Raw genomic sequence first — 12,527 nt, 5'->3', positions numbered from 1 at the left:
AATTCCCCAATATGCAAATTTGAATGCCTGGAGCCCACATACATGATTGGCTGGCTGGGAAGCTGTGCAGGCCCTGATTTGTGGATTTGAATTCCTCAACCCTCAGATATGATTGGCTGGCTTAGAAGCCATGAAGGCCCCAATATGCAAATTTGAATGCCTCAGGACACATATGTGATTGGCTGGGAAACCGTGCAGGCCCTGATTTGAAAATTTGAATGTCTAAGTCCTCACTGAGGATTGGCTGCCTGGGGACCTGGCAGAAATATATAGAAATAGTATGATTAAGCATAAATACTACATTTAGTAGAAATACTATGTTTTAGCACAAATACTATAAAAAGCAGAAATACTATAATTTAGAAGAAAAACTATATTAGGCACAAATCTTATAAAAAGCAGAAATACTATAATTTAGCAGAAATACTATGTTAGGCACAAATCCTATAAAAAGCAGAAATACTATAATTTAGCAGAAATACTATATTAGGCATAAATTCTATGAAAAGCAGAAATAGTATGATTTAGCAGAAATACTGTATTTAGCACAAGTACCAAAAAGTACCAGATTTAGCAGAATAGTAATAACTTATTGAAACACAAATGCACAGAGGGACACACAAACACAGGCTCTAATCCAGTCAACCAGTCTAACTATATTCAATTTAAATCCTACAATGACATGCTGCCAAATAAGGGCAGGGTCCTCTCTCTCCCACTAAACACACACACACACACACACACACACACACACACACACACACACACACACACACACACACACACACACACACAGACAGACACAGAGGGAGAGAGCTGCCGAATTTAAATCCACCAATCAGAGTGGCTGTTTACGTTTTCCCGCCAAAACAGGTGCATCTTTTTACACACGCAGCACAGAGAGGCACAGGATTATTGCAGCCTATTTCTCATAGTGACGACTCCCCTCAAACAAATGACCATAATTTCCTAACCGTAGGGGCTAGAGCGGTCATTCTTACACCGTTTTGTTCAGAAGAGATGGGGGAATCTTCCAGTGTTAACAATTTATCATTAAAATATGAATTATTAAAGATATTTGACTTGTAATGCACCATAACTGAGTAGAGCGAAGCAAAAACTGCCTTGACTTGCTCTCAAACAACGCTTTGTAACTCTAAATCTATTTGGAGTATCGATATCATTCTTTCACCGTAAGAGACAGCAGGCTTTGGTGAACAATCATGGAAATTTTCAGGTCTCTGTGGAAATCCAACAAAAAGTTATGACGAGAGAAAAAAGTGGTTCATTTCCACAGTTTGAAATCTGAAGAAATCTGAGCGAGGGACAAATTTCCTACCCTCAAACAAATGTAATTCATGGCCAAATGGTAATAGGTGAGAAAACAATTCTTGAATTGTGAGCGTCAGGAGTGTCTGAAGATATACCAGGACAAGCCTCATGTCTTAACTTTGCTTCGTTAAGGAGATATGACGATTCGAATATGCCTCTCATTACAGAAATCCAGCGGTGATTTCTAACAAACTCTCCATTGACTTTGTATGGAGAGGTTTGAGACCTTGTGTTGGTCTGAGGAGATTTGCCAAAATTCTATAAATCCCACAACAATGACAGTGACATTTTCTGAAAGCCAGCAAAAATACCTACGTTTTGATGTATAATTTGTGGAAGTTGAGTGAAAATTGAGCAAGTAGCAAGAAGTTGTTCGGACATGAAGTGAAAATTGCAAAACCTTCAGTGACACACTGGAAGCCAAGAGCATAGCAACCATAACAACGCATGTATTTTGTGAAAAATCACAATTGTGCAACTGAAAACTTTAAGAGGCATAAAAGTAAAATGGTAAAAGATTTGAAAAAGCTGAATCATACATCAATAGCCCAATAATTTGTGAACATTTTAAAGTTTGAATGGTTGTTCTAGGTGAAAGTATGAGGAAGTAGTTAAGTTTCAAAAACAAGCAAAATTTAGCAGAATTTTGGAAGTTTCCCATTCATTTCAATGGGACAAATTAAAGGAAAAAAGTGGAATATTTTAAAAAGTATAATAGCAAAAAATAGCAAAAGTCATAGCGATCATTAGCAGAAATAGCAGAATAGTTTAAAATTTGAACGGTGAAAATCGGCTGAAAATTGTGGAAGTAGTTAAGTGCCAAAAAGTGTACGGAAGCAACTGGAATAATAAAGTAGAATAAAGAATAAAGAGAAACAGGAACTCAATAGTGTGGATGCTTAAAGCATCCACACAATAAAGAATAAAGAGAAACAGGAACTCAATAGTGTGGATGCTTAAAGCATCCACACAATAATAAAGAATAAAGAGAAACAGGAACTCAATAGTGTGGATGCTTAAAGCATCCACACAATAAAGAATAAAGAGAAACAGGAACTCAATAGTGTGGATGCTTAAAGCATCCACACAATAAAGAATAAAGAGAAACAGGAACTCAATAGTGTGGATGCTTAAAGCATCCACACAATAAAGTAAGACTTCAAGTTATGTGATCTCATTTTAGGTTTATTTTGAAACAGCTGCAGCACATAATCAAAGCAATCATAACAAGTACACAATAACATGTTTGTTCATCATGAGGTTTTAGTAAAATAAGTTTTCCTGTCTGCAGTCTCTCAAGTAGCACTGATTGCAGTATAGCTGTTTGTGGTAATCTAACACCACACATTATATAGAGATATGATTGACAGTGAAAACTTTTCATGCAATCAAAGTGAAAGTTTTTGATGTTTGCTTTGTGAGTTGCTATGTCAAGACTCTAGGCCTTTCTGTTTACAGGACCGACTCCAAATGAAACTCTTCCTGTTCAGACCTTCGGTAAGCATAAATATGAAGCTCTTCTACTTAGTGTGGTTGTGGTGATAGCTGAGATTTGCACTTATCCCCATTGCCCTACAGATGAATATCAGTGCACAGGAAATGCAGAGACTGACTTCCCTGCGCTGTGTGCTCTACTGAACGTGAAGGATATCCCAGCTGTTATTGCCAAGTTCCCAGCCTCCTCCGCCAGTCAAACTGAAGGTGTCACCAGTAAACAAGAGATGGTTCTGCTTTGAGTAGTATCACACTGACAGAGAAACAGAAAATAAAACAACAACAAAAAAAATCTGTGATAATTGTGACATTAGAGCAAGAAGGATCATGGGAATGTGTTCATGTTTTTGAATACTATATGCTTTGATTTGAATGTGTTTTCCACACATTACCAACATTTAGCGTTTTCAGGTGAATTATGGCTAACAGACCTAGCGTAGAAAAATATACTACTGGAGAGGCAGAGACTTAAAGCCCATATTGATGATAAAAATGTGTCAATTAATGAGAATGTATTGGCATCAGTAATCTAAACATTTGGAATGTTTCTGCACAAAATAATAAAACCTCTTGAGACCCAAGATCTTGTTTGGCATGCATGAGATGGAGCAGGTTGAGCAGGACAAAAGGTGCAGGGTCTCAGGAGGTTAAACATTACACATCTACAAACACAAAGAGACATGGAAGTAAGCATGACCATGAATGCTTCACTGGAATTTGTTGTTACAGAGTCACCAGGTCGTCTGTATTTCTTAGATTTCAGTCACACAGATATTGTAAATTATTTTACCAACCGTTGCAGTATTATTGTGGTCAGCATGATTTTGAATTACTCCTTGATGCTCATTCCTACAGTATAAACAGTAAATATAATTTATATGATCTCAGACTCTCTTACTAATAATAATTTTCCTCCTAAAGATTACCAGTTACAGACGAGTGATGCTTTTTTCTGCTCAAAGCCCTGCCTAACACTGGAGCTGGAGAGTAAAGACAGAGCCAGGAGCATGAAGGTTTCTGGTGAGAGGAAAAGAAGGCGAGGGTTTATAACTGTACTTGGCATTAATTCAACATTTAAAGAATTTGAGTTTCTGAGTCTGTAGTTATCACTGGTTACCTGCAGTCATATCATTCTATGTTGTGTGTAATGTCAGAGTTTGAAAGACATCATTGGATCTTGTTAATTGAGAAGTGAGCTCATATTATTGTTTGAAGCATGTGGTGAGAAAATGACTGGATATGTCATGAATGAACAGGATGGAGGGTGAATGAGCAGATTTTCCGAGTGCTAGAAAAGATGCTCCCCTCCATGAACCAGCTACAGAGCCTTGGGTGAGTAATGAGGTGCTGCAGGGAGGCACACTCCTGTTACAGCGAACGAGGTTACAGCTGTCACTGTTTTGTTCTTGTTTGTTGGTGTAATCTTGTCCACGGTTGTGCAGGTTTTGGCAGGCGGGACTGACAGATCGCATGGTAGTCGCCCTCATGAACACAATACCGCTGTGCTCCAGCCTCAGGTGAGCAGATACACACTGTCCCCCAAGCATTTTGCACCACATCACAACAGGTCCAAATGTGTTTTGACTTCATGCCAGGAAATTATGTAGAATAGCAGACAAATTTCGCTTTAGCACTGAGAGTTACTGAAACAGCCCCTCTGATTTGTGTTCACTTAGGGTTGTGGCACTGGAAGGCAATGTTCTTCCACAGCAGGGCTACCACCTTCTTCTTTCTGAGGACAGTGTGTAAGTAGCGTAACAGTCACACATGTAAACATGTTTGTAGTAGCCATTTGTTAAAAATCAGGTTCATAATCAAAACGCCACTGATGCACCGTGATTCATCCCAAGTTCAGGTCGTGCAGTGCATGGAGAAAATGCAGAAGCGCAAAAGCTACATCTCAACCTCTACAGGCCTCAGTTAGCATGTTAAATGTTAATGTTCATGACAGCAACAACATGGCAGCACAGCTTAGGTTTGCAAAGTTATGTCTGAACAAGCCATGAGACTTCTGGAACAAAGTCTTTTGGACAGAACACCAAAGTGTGAAACACAAATGTGACTCCCCTGCTCCCAAATAAGGGTAGTCTGTCGCAGGGTAACACAGAGAGACAGACAAACATTCACACTGCTAACCTAACCCTGGGACGAAGTTGGAGTACCCAGAGAGAACCTACTCATAGGGAGAACATGCAAAATCCACACAGAAAGGCCTGGCCAGATGGTGGATTCTAACCCAGGACTTTCTTGCTATGCAACAATCCTAGCCACATTACCACAGTCCAAACAGATTTATCTATTACAGAGTGGAAAACACTTGTTCATACAGCACTACTCTCCACAAAAACACACAGCTTAGACTGGTTGGGATGCTCAATACAAAAGTTTTGAGATTGTTTCAAGCTTATGAAGTGGAAATGTTTTGAAACACTGACCCAAAGTATAGAGCTTTGTTTACAATAGTGCAACAGAATAGCATTAAGATGTGACAATAGCAAAAGCCGCCAGTAGGTGTCACTGTGGAGATGGGTGTCACATTGTTTTTGACAGTTCTGACAAAAACTGCTTCAAATGTTTCACAAAACCTCGCTTTATCCATCACGAGAATTAGAAATCCCTTTGTCAGGTCATAATTTAAAGTCGGCGCTTCTAACCTTCCAATAATTGAAAACACAGAGAGAAAAAAACTGAACAGCAGAGAGGAGAGAAAACAATACAAGTCATATAAAATTATGAGCTGGGTCATATTGACTCCACCTTATATCACTCTCCTCCACAAGAAATGCCTGATTTATATGAGATAAGACATCTGCCATAGTGTTATCAGTCTCCTTCAGATGGTGTACTCAGTGTTGAAATCTTGCAGCAATAAGGACCTGCATCATTGTTACTGAGCATTTGAGATATAAGCAGGGGATTGTGGTCATTGTGATCATCAGCGGAGGTGGTGCTGGAACCAAAGTACACCTCAGAATGTTGCATACCCAAAAGTAACGCTAAGGTTTCTTTCTCAGTTGTGCTCTAAATCATTTGGGGTTTCTTGAATTTCTTTGAAAAACAGCATACTGGATGATGAACACTTCTGTCAACCTCACTCTAATTTACTGTACCTGCACCATAAGCACTGGTGTCACTCTCTAGTTTAAAGTCATGAGCGTAATGCACAGCGGTTTCGGCAGAAACCAGGCATGGTGGTGGAGAGGTGATGATTTGGGCTTATTTTGCAGCCACAGGACATGGGCATCTTGCAGTCATTGAGTAGACCATGAAGTCCTCTGTGTACCAAAATATTCTGGAGTTGCCGTTTATGGTGTTTCTATAAGCTAGTGAATTGTGGCGTGTCGTTATTTTTTCACAGAACTGCATAGAGTCCTCATTTTTTCACTGTACCTGACAACAAAGTCCCCCCAAAAAATAAAATAAAGAAAAATCTTTTTAAAGCAATTTTGACAAGTGAGTAAGAAAATAAGCCAAAATAAAGCAAAGTAGCTAACAAAAAACATCTGCAAAAATGAAACTTTCAACATATTATAATTCTTAAACAACAAATTAATAAATAGCGACCGCAATGTTGGAAAACCCTCTTCCTGTATTTACACACCATTCTGCACACAAGAGCAGTTAATGTCATGCGTTTCTTTGATCCAGCCTCACTCACTTGTCTCTGAGAAATAACCGCATAGGAGTTGAAGGCGCTCACCTGATTGGTTCAGCGCTTTCGACAGCCAGGTCTGCCAACAAAAACCTCCTGTCACTCAACCTGGCGTTCAACCGTATATGTGATGCAGGTGCTGCACTTATCGCTCAGGTATAACCCAGAACTGATGGCATATTCCCTGGTGTATGTCCCCTGTGTGACCGCTGAGCTGATGTCTCTGTCGCCGTCCTGTTTTGCCTCAGGGCCTGCGGCTGAATCGTACTTTGCTCTTTCTCTCGCTGTGCAACAATCAGGTTGGAGATGCAGGAGCTGCTCAGCTGGCTGCGGTATCAATTTACATCACAGAGTTTAACTGACAGATAATGCATTTAAATTAGCAGTTAAAATGTCTTAAATCATATTCATCTTATTGCATTATGTAATGTAATTTAATAAGCCTCCAGTGCTTGCTACTCCCCTTTTCAGGTACTTCGTGAGTTTGCCTTAACTCATGATGAAATAGTGGAGAGGAGGAAGCTGCTTCTGAAAAGAGTGCAAGCTGTAAGAGTGGCAGTGTCATTCACTGAACTGACTTTAATAACTAAGTGCTCTGAATAGCACTGCTTTCACAGCACATGTAGTTAAACCGCTTTCAGGTTTATTTTTGATCTGTTTTTTTCAGGCTTTAGTGAAGGATGAGCCTCTCCAAACATTAGCTGGCAGCACCACCGCACTGGGTGGCAACAAAGGAGAGACCACAGGCACTCCTAAAAAAAAGGTTTCATGTGAAAACTGACTTTTAGCAAATTCTTAAACTAGTGTGTGCTGCAAATCTTGTGCTATTGATTCTTATTACAGGAAGCAACCAGAAAAGACGAGAAACCGGATGCCAACAAAGACAACCAAAAGCCAAACAAGAAAAGTAATCGCTCCTGTCGCACCTGAAACACTTGTTCTGTTCTCTGAGAGATGACAGCTGTGTTTATCGTTTATCCCTGACATCTTTTCTAGCCACTGATACAAGAGCGTTTCAGGCTAGAGGTGGAAAGGCAGAGGGCAAAGAGAAGCAACATGCAGAAGAGGTAACGTTTTCTGTTTGCTGAGCATCATGTGGATGCACAACACAGTATAAAATTTCACTGGTTTCACTTTGTTTTTTTTCTTTTTTTTCCCCCTGCAGGATACATCAAATACTTGCCTGAATAAGGTTTGTTTGATGCAACATTTTGTGAAGCAAAAATATAATTCTCAATGATGGCGCTGATCTGACGGTTCTCCGTGAGCAGGCAGAGTTGGTGGATCCAGCAAATCCCCTGCTGCACCCGTCGGTGGATCCCAGGGACGGACAGGTCTTCATGTCCGGAAACACGACTCTTGTTTCCCTCAACCTGGCAGGTCAGCAGCTGTGGTGCATTTATCTGTGCTTCTCAGGAAAGTCAAAGCACAAAATCAAAGTCAAATTTATTTATATAGCACATTTAAAACCACAACTGTTGACCAAAGTGCTGTACATTTAAAATAATCAAAAGAGATAAAAACAACTACTGTTAGATTTGATGGCAGGACTTGTCTTTGACTTCTTGCAAGTGTGGACATGCATTATCAGGACTGAAATAAAGTCTTTTGGTGTGTGTTTGTGTAGGAAACAGAATCACAGAGAAGTCGCTGCCTCACTTTTTGGCGTCACTTCAAGCGCAGGGCGAGGGTGGAGGTCTGCTGCGTCTCTGTCTGCAGGTACGTAGCACTCACAGGGCACTCAAGTTGACACTGTACGAAACGTATTAGAGCCACATGAAGTTTTAAAAAAAGAATTTTTTTTTTCTTTTCTTTTGCTTTTTGGAATTTTTGAGACTAAACGTGACATTTTAACATAAAAGTTGAATTTTGCAAATAAATCAGAAGATGACGTTTTTCTTTGTGTTTTGTGAATAAACTTTAAATGTCAGGAATAAAGTTGGCATTTGAAGGTGAATGTCACCTCTGACTCGCTCGCTTCATGCTCAGAATGCCAAAAATAGCACCTCCTTTCTGATCGCCACAAAAAATTGGACTTATTTTTTGACATTATTACTAAATGTTAAACTAAAAAACAAAGCAAAGCAAAAAGGCTTTCACATTTCAATTTTATTGATATGGCTCCAAGATCCTCCGCCTCTGTGTGTGGGCGTCTGTGCACAATTCCCCTGAACTGCATTTAGACAAAAAAATGACTTTAAAATCGTTCACAGCCGCTGTCATCACATTATTTATATTATATTATGTTTCAGCATTTATTAAAGTCTGTTTTGCTTTATTGCATCCTAGCTTTTAATTATTTTTTTTATCAACTAATGAAAGACTGAGTCTTTCATTAGTTGTTCCCATTTCATTCCATTTTACCTAAATATAAGTGCTGATTAATGTGAACATTATTTGCTATAATTTCTGATCTCTCTCTCTCTCTCTCTCTCTCTCTCTCTCTCTCTCTCTCTCTCTCTCACAGAGAAACATTTTCCCACCAGAAAATGAGCTATACGTGAAGATAAAGGAAATGATGGCCTCAGATCCAATGAAAAAAAATAACTCTGAAGAGGAGGGACTGGGAGAGTAGAGAGGCTGACAGAATGGGCCTTCACTTTGTCTTATAGCAACACAAATATGTGTATAATTGTATAATAATAATTTCAGCTGTTTAATTATTTGTCAGAATTAATTAAAGAGAATAATATGAGTGAACAGGGCAGCCAATCAGAACTGCGTAGATTAATTGTTTTAGTTAAGTCACCTTACAGTTACCAGCCATCACTCAGGTGACATGCACATTAGGTTTATTGGTGGTTCTAAATTGGTTATGGATAGATGGACATTGGGAAATGCTAGTGTCTTTGAGTAATACAGATGTTCTGCTACAGACTGTTTGTCTCCTGGATTTTGATGTTTTTTTCTCCAGGATCTGAACCATTATGGCTTCAGAATATGGTTAGAGGGATTTATATGATTTGTATCTCCTGGAATCAAACTGTGTAATCCACTATCCTGTAGTGCTGGGCTTTTAATTAATTAATATTCCATTCCGGTCCCATCATCAAACTATTCATTATTTTCCCTAAAAATAAATAAATGTAAAAGTTCCAATTTTGGAGTTACAGCTCTTAATGCTTTTTTGTACTTTACCTTCCACATCTGCTCCAGGTGTTCCTATATTCTTTATTTTCCCCATCATCTTAAATTTATAGTCATATTAGTTTGCTTTCATTTTTCTGGTGTCTGCATCCCACAATTTGACAACCGTTGCCTTGGATGGTTCTTCACATTTATGCCTCTTCTGATGCTGAAGGCACATCAGTGGTGTCATTCCCCGAGGTGCCACCAGGGGGCTGTCGAGGAAAATTAAAACATAAACTGACAAAGGTTTAATTATCGTAATTTACACTCAATCAGTCTAATACCTGGGAAATCTATACTATATTTTATTTGATTTGGGAATATCCATAACAAAATTGTACACTATGTTAAAAGCTAAATATTTTTTTTACATATGATCAATAGTGTTTATTATTATTATTGCTATTATTATATTATTACATATTATATGCGTTTGCCTTAAAAAGTTAAAGAAAATTTATCTTAAATAAATAAAGGCCTGAAAAGACTAAACAAGGCGGGTTTTCGACCTCTCCAAAATGGCTGCCATATCCTGATAAATTCGTCACGTCCGGCTAATGCTCAAAGGAGCTACCAATATGAACCTCTTGCTTCCGGTAATGCCTCCTTTTCGGCAGCGGCTATTTCCTCGCCAACATGCCAGTGAGTATAGACAGGCAGTATCGAAATGACATTTTTATAAGTTAACGGGCCTTCAGGGAGTCACCGCACGGCTCAACGTGTACATGAGAGACCGGCGATTCGATCGGTGCCGGTTTGAGACATATAGCCGGGTTTTGGACTGAGTTTGGCGGGACTAAATGTTCCCATTTGGGCGCATTTGCGAGCGCATTGTGATACAAGATGGCTGCGCACACACCGCAAACATGGAGCCAGTTCAACGACCGATGATACAGCCTCGAAAACCCAATATTCAGAGCTATATTTTCGCTTTGCTTGGTGTCTTTTAGAGTGGCCATCGACGTATTTTACCGAGGATGTTTGACTATTTGGGGAACAATTCGTGATCGATGTAAATGCGCACGTTGGGTTACCTAATCCAAGAAATGTAGGCCGATCGTGGAGCCTGAACGTGCACGTAGCACGAGCAAAACTTGGCAACTGAAGCGTTTTTAAGCTAAATAATAAAGCTAAATGTCCCTGATAAAGCGCCCTTTCTTTTGAATTTGATAGCTTGGTATTTTTATTTAATTTTCTCTAATTGCTCTGTATGAGTTGAATAACGCTTACCCTCTTTTATTTCCTCATTTTCTTAAATCTTGTAGCTCGCAAAAGACTTGTTGCACCCGTCCCCTGAGGAGGAGAAGAGGAGGCACAAGAAGAAGCGTCTTGTTCAGAGTCCCAACTCTTACTTCATGGATGTAAAATGTCCAGGTACGCTTTCTGTACACACACACACACACACAGGTCACCTGGGGTTTGAGTTTTACCTGTGAGCGTTTGCGGGGGTTTGAGTTTTGGATTATCGACCATTGTGATTGTTTTGCAGGATGCTACAAGATCACGACGGTGTTCAGCCATGCTCAGACAGTCGTGCTGTGTGTGGGCTGCTCTACAGTCCTGTGTCAGCCCACCGGAGGCAAAGCACGTCTCACAGAGGGTCAGTATTCATCTACAGCAGGGGTGTCCTCCGATGGCATTCAGTGGCCTGCTGATATAAACACAGACTGTATCATGCATTTTTTTAAAATCTATTTTGGGGGGTTTGTGGTGGAGGCAGAAATATCTAGAATGGGGATGATTTTTGCACTTTTAATGGGCATGCCACTAGACGAATTACAGGAAACGTGAGCCTCAGGCTGGGGTGTTCGTCCTGTCACCCATTTTTCCCCTGTGCCAGAACTTTAATACGCTTTTAGTGACTGAGGTTAGTCACACATCCAGACTCTGTTTTACTGGTAATACCAAATTCGTTATCAAAGTGATGCTATGTGTTATTCCAAACTGGAATATAGTTACGACTGGAATAATTTCAGACATTTAAAGCCTGGAATAGCAGATAGGCTACAGAACTATAGATGTCATCAAATAGCATTCAGAAAGTGCAGGACATCAACATCCAGGAGCTGATTTTGCTCTTTATGAAAAATAATGCTGTTGTCTTGTTTCTTACTGACAGAGGTGGGTGTCATTAATCTGGAAATGCCGATACAATTTTGTGTGTTGTTTCTAAATCATTATGACGTTTTGGCCGCACTGCTAAGTGACTGGACTTCCTCTGTCGTGGTCTTGCAGTCTCATTCCGGTGCCAGATCAACCTCAGTTTGCAGAAGGGTTGAGCTAGACTACTGGCTCCCCCCTTTCGAAGGCTGAGAACAGATTATTTACCGCCCTAAAGCTAGTGAGAGTGCAGATTTCAGGGTGGCTTGTTGAATTAGTGTACAGGGAATGGGGAAAATTAAAGCTGACCTAATCAGTCACATGACTGAAAGCAATGACTCTTGTATTGGTGCTGTGCAGCACAATGGCAGCATGCTATGCTCTGCATTAATCCTGTAGCCTGACTGTCATTGTCTCTTTTGGCAGGGTGCTCATTCAGGAGGAAGCAGCACTAGCTGTCCTCCCCGGAGCTGAAGGGGAGAGGAGGGGATGGACCGGTTGATATCAGCGCCTTCGAGACGGCAGCGGCGGCGGACCCTGCGGCCCGATCGGAAACGAGATCTGGAGGCTTAACGGGACAGCAGATGGATTTCCTCTGTTAATGTTGACAGATGGTTTGTTGCTGTAACTCCACCCTCCAACCCTGTCTCTCTAAATAAAATGTTGTTTTGGCTAAAGGAATGGTTTGTGTGTCGTTGTTGTTTTGTTATTTTAAGCTGGAAAATAAAGGTTGTGTTGTCACCTTTATGATAAAGTAGTTCAGGTTACGGTTGGATTTTTATTACAATAGCAAACTGCTGGACTTTATACACATTTTATT

At 40.0% G+C, this 12,527-nt stretch overlaps 2 protein-coding genes across 2 annotated transcripts in view; both read left to right on the top strand.

The window, feature by feature from the left end:
• ash1l (ash1 (absent, small, or homeotic)-like) overlaps positions 1 to 9,625 on the top strand; it is a 125,521-nt gene extending 115,896 nt beyond the window's left edge. Inside the window, exons 27-42 of the mRNA XM_080862828.1 lie at positions 2,791 to 2,829; positions 2,911 to 3,042; positions 3,748 to 3,846; positions 4,083 to 4,158; positions 4,269 to 4,343; positions 4,503 to 4,571; positions 6,475 to 6,634; positions 6,727 to 6,810; positions 6,950 to 7,024; positions 7,146 to 7,241; positions 7,322 to 7,385; positions 7,475 to 7,545; positions 7,644 to 7,670; positions 7,750 to 7,858; positions 8,106 to 8,197; positions 8,946 to 9,625. Of these exons, the coding sequence (XP_080718954.1) occupies positions 2,791 to 2,829; positions 2,911 to 3,042; positions 3,748 to 3,846; positions 4,083 to 4,158; positions 4,269 to 4,343; positions 4,503 to 4,571; positions 6,475 to 6,634; positions 6,727 to 6,810; positions 6,950 to 7,024; positions 7,146 to 7,241; positions 7,322 to 7,385; positions 7,475 to 7,545; positions 7,644 to 7,670; positions 7,750 to 7,858; positions 8,106 to 8,197; positions 8,946 to 9,053 (1,376 nt within the window). The 3' untranslated portion in view covers positions 9,054 to 9,625. The remainder of the gene's footprint in view (positions 1 to 2,790; positions 2,830 to 2,910; positions 3,043 to 3,747; positions 3,847 to 4,082; positions 4,159 to 4,268; positions 4,344 to 4,502; positions 4,572 to 6,474; positions 6,635 to 6,726; positions 6,811 to 6,949; positions 7,025 to 7,145; positions 7,242 to 7,321; positions 7,386 to 7,474; positions 7,546 to 7,643; positions 7,671 to 7,749; positions 7,859 to 8,105; positions 8,198 to 8,945) is intronic.
• Positions 9,626 to 10,200: 575 nt separating this feature from the next.
• LOC308384330 (small ribosomal subunit protein eS27) lies at positions 10,201 to 12,388 on the top strand. Its single transcript, XM_080862832.1, has 4 exons — positions 10,201 to 10,249; positions 10,873 to 10,981; positions 11,097 to 11,207; positions 12,134 to 12,388. Exons 1-4 carry the CDS (start codon positions 10,244 to 10,246, stop codon positions 12,160 to 12,162), a joined length of 255 nt encoding a protein of 84 aa, XP_080718958.1. The 5' UTR covers positions 10,201 to 10,243; the 3' UTR covers positions 12,163 to 12,388.
• Positions 12,389 to 12,527: the final 139 nt, after the last annotated feature.

Source organism: Rhamphochromis sp. 'chilingali', assembly GCF_963969265.1.
Source record: "Rhamphochromis sp. 'chilingali' genome assembly, chromosome: 17".
In the NCBI taxonomy this organism is placed as follows: Eukaryota; Metazoa; Chordata; class Actinopteri; order Cichliformes; family Cichlidae; genus Rhamphochromis; species Rhamphochromis sp. 'chilingali'.
This window is presented reverse-complemented; position numbering and strand designations above follow the sequence as displayed.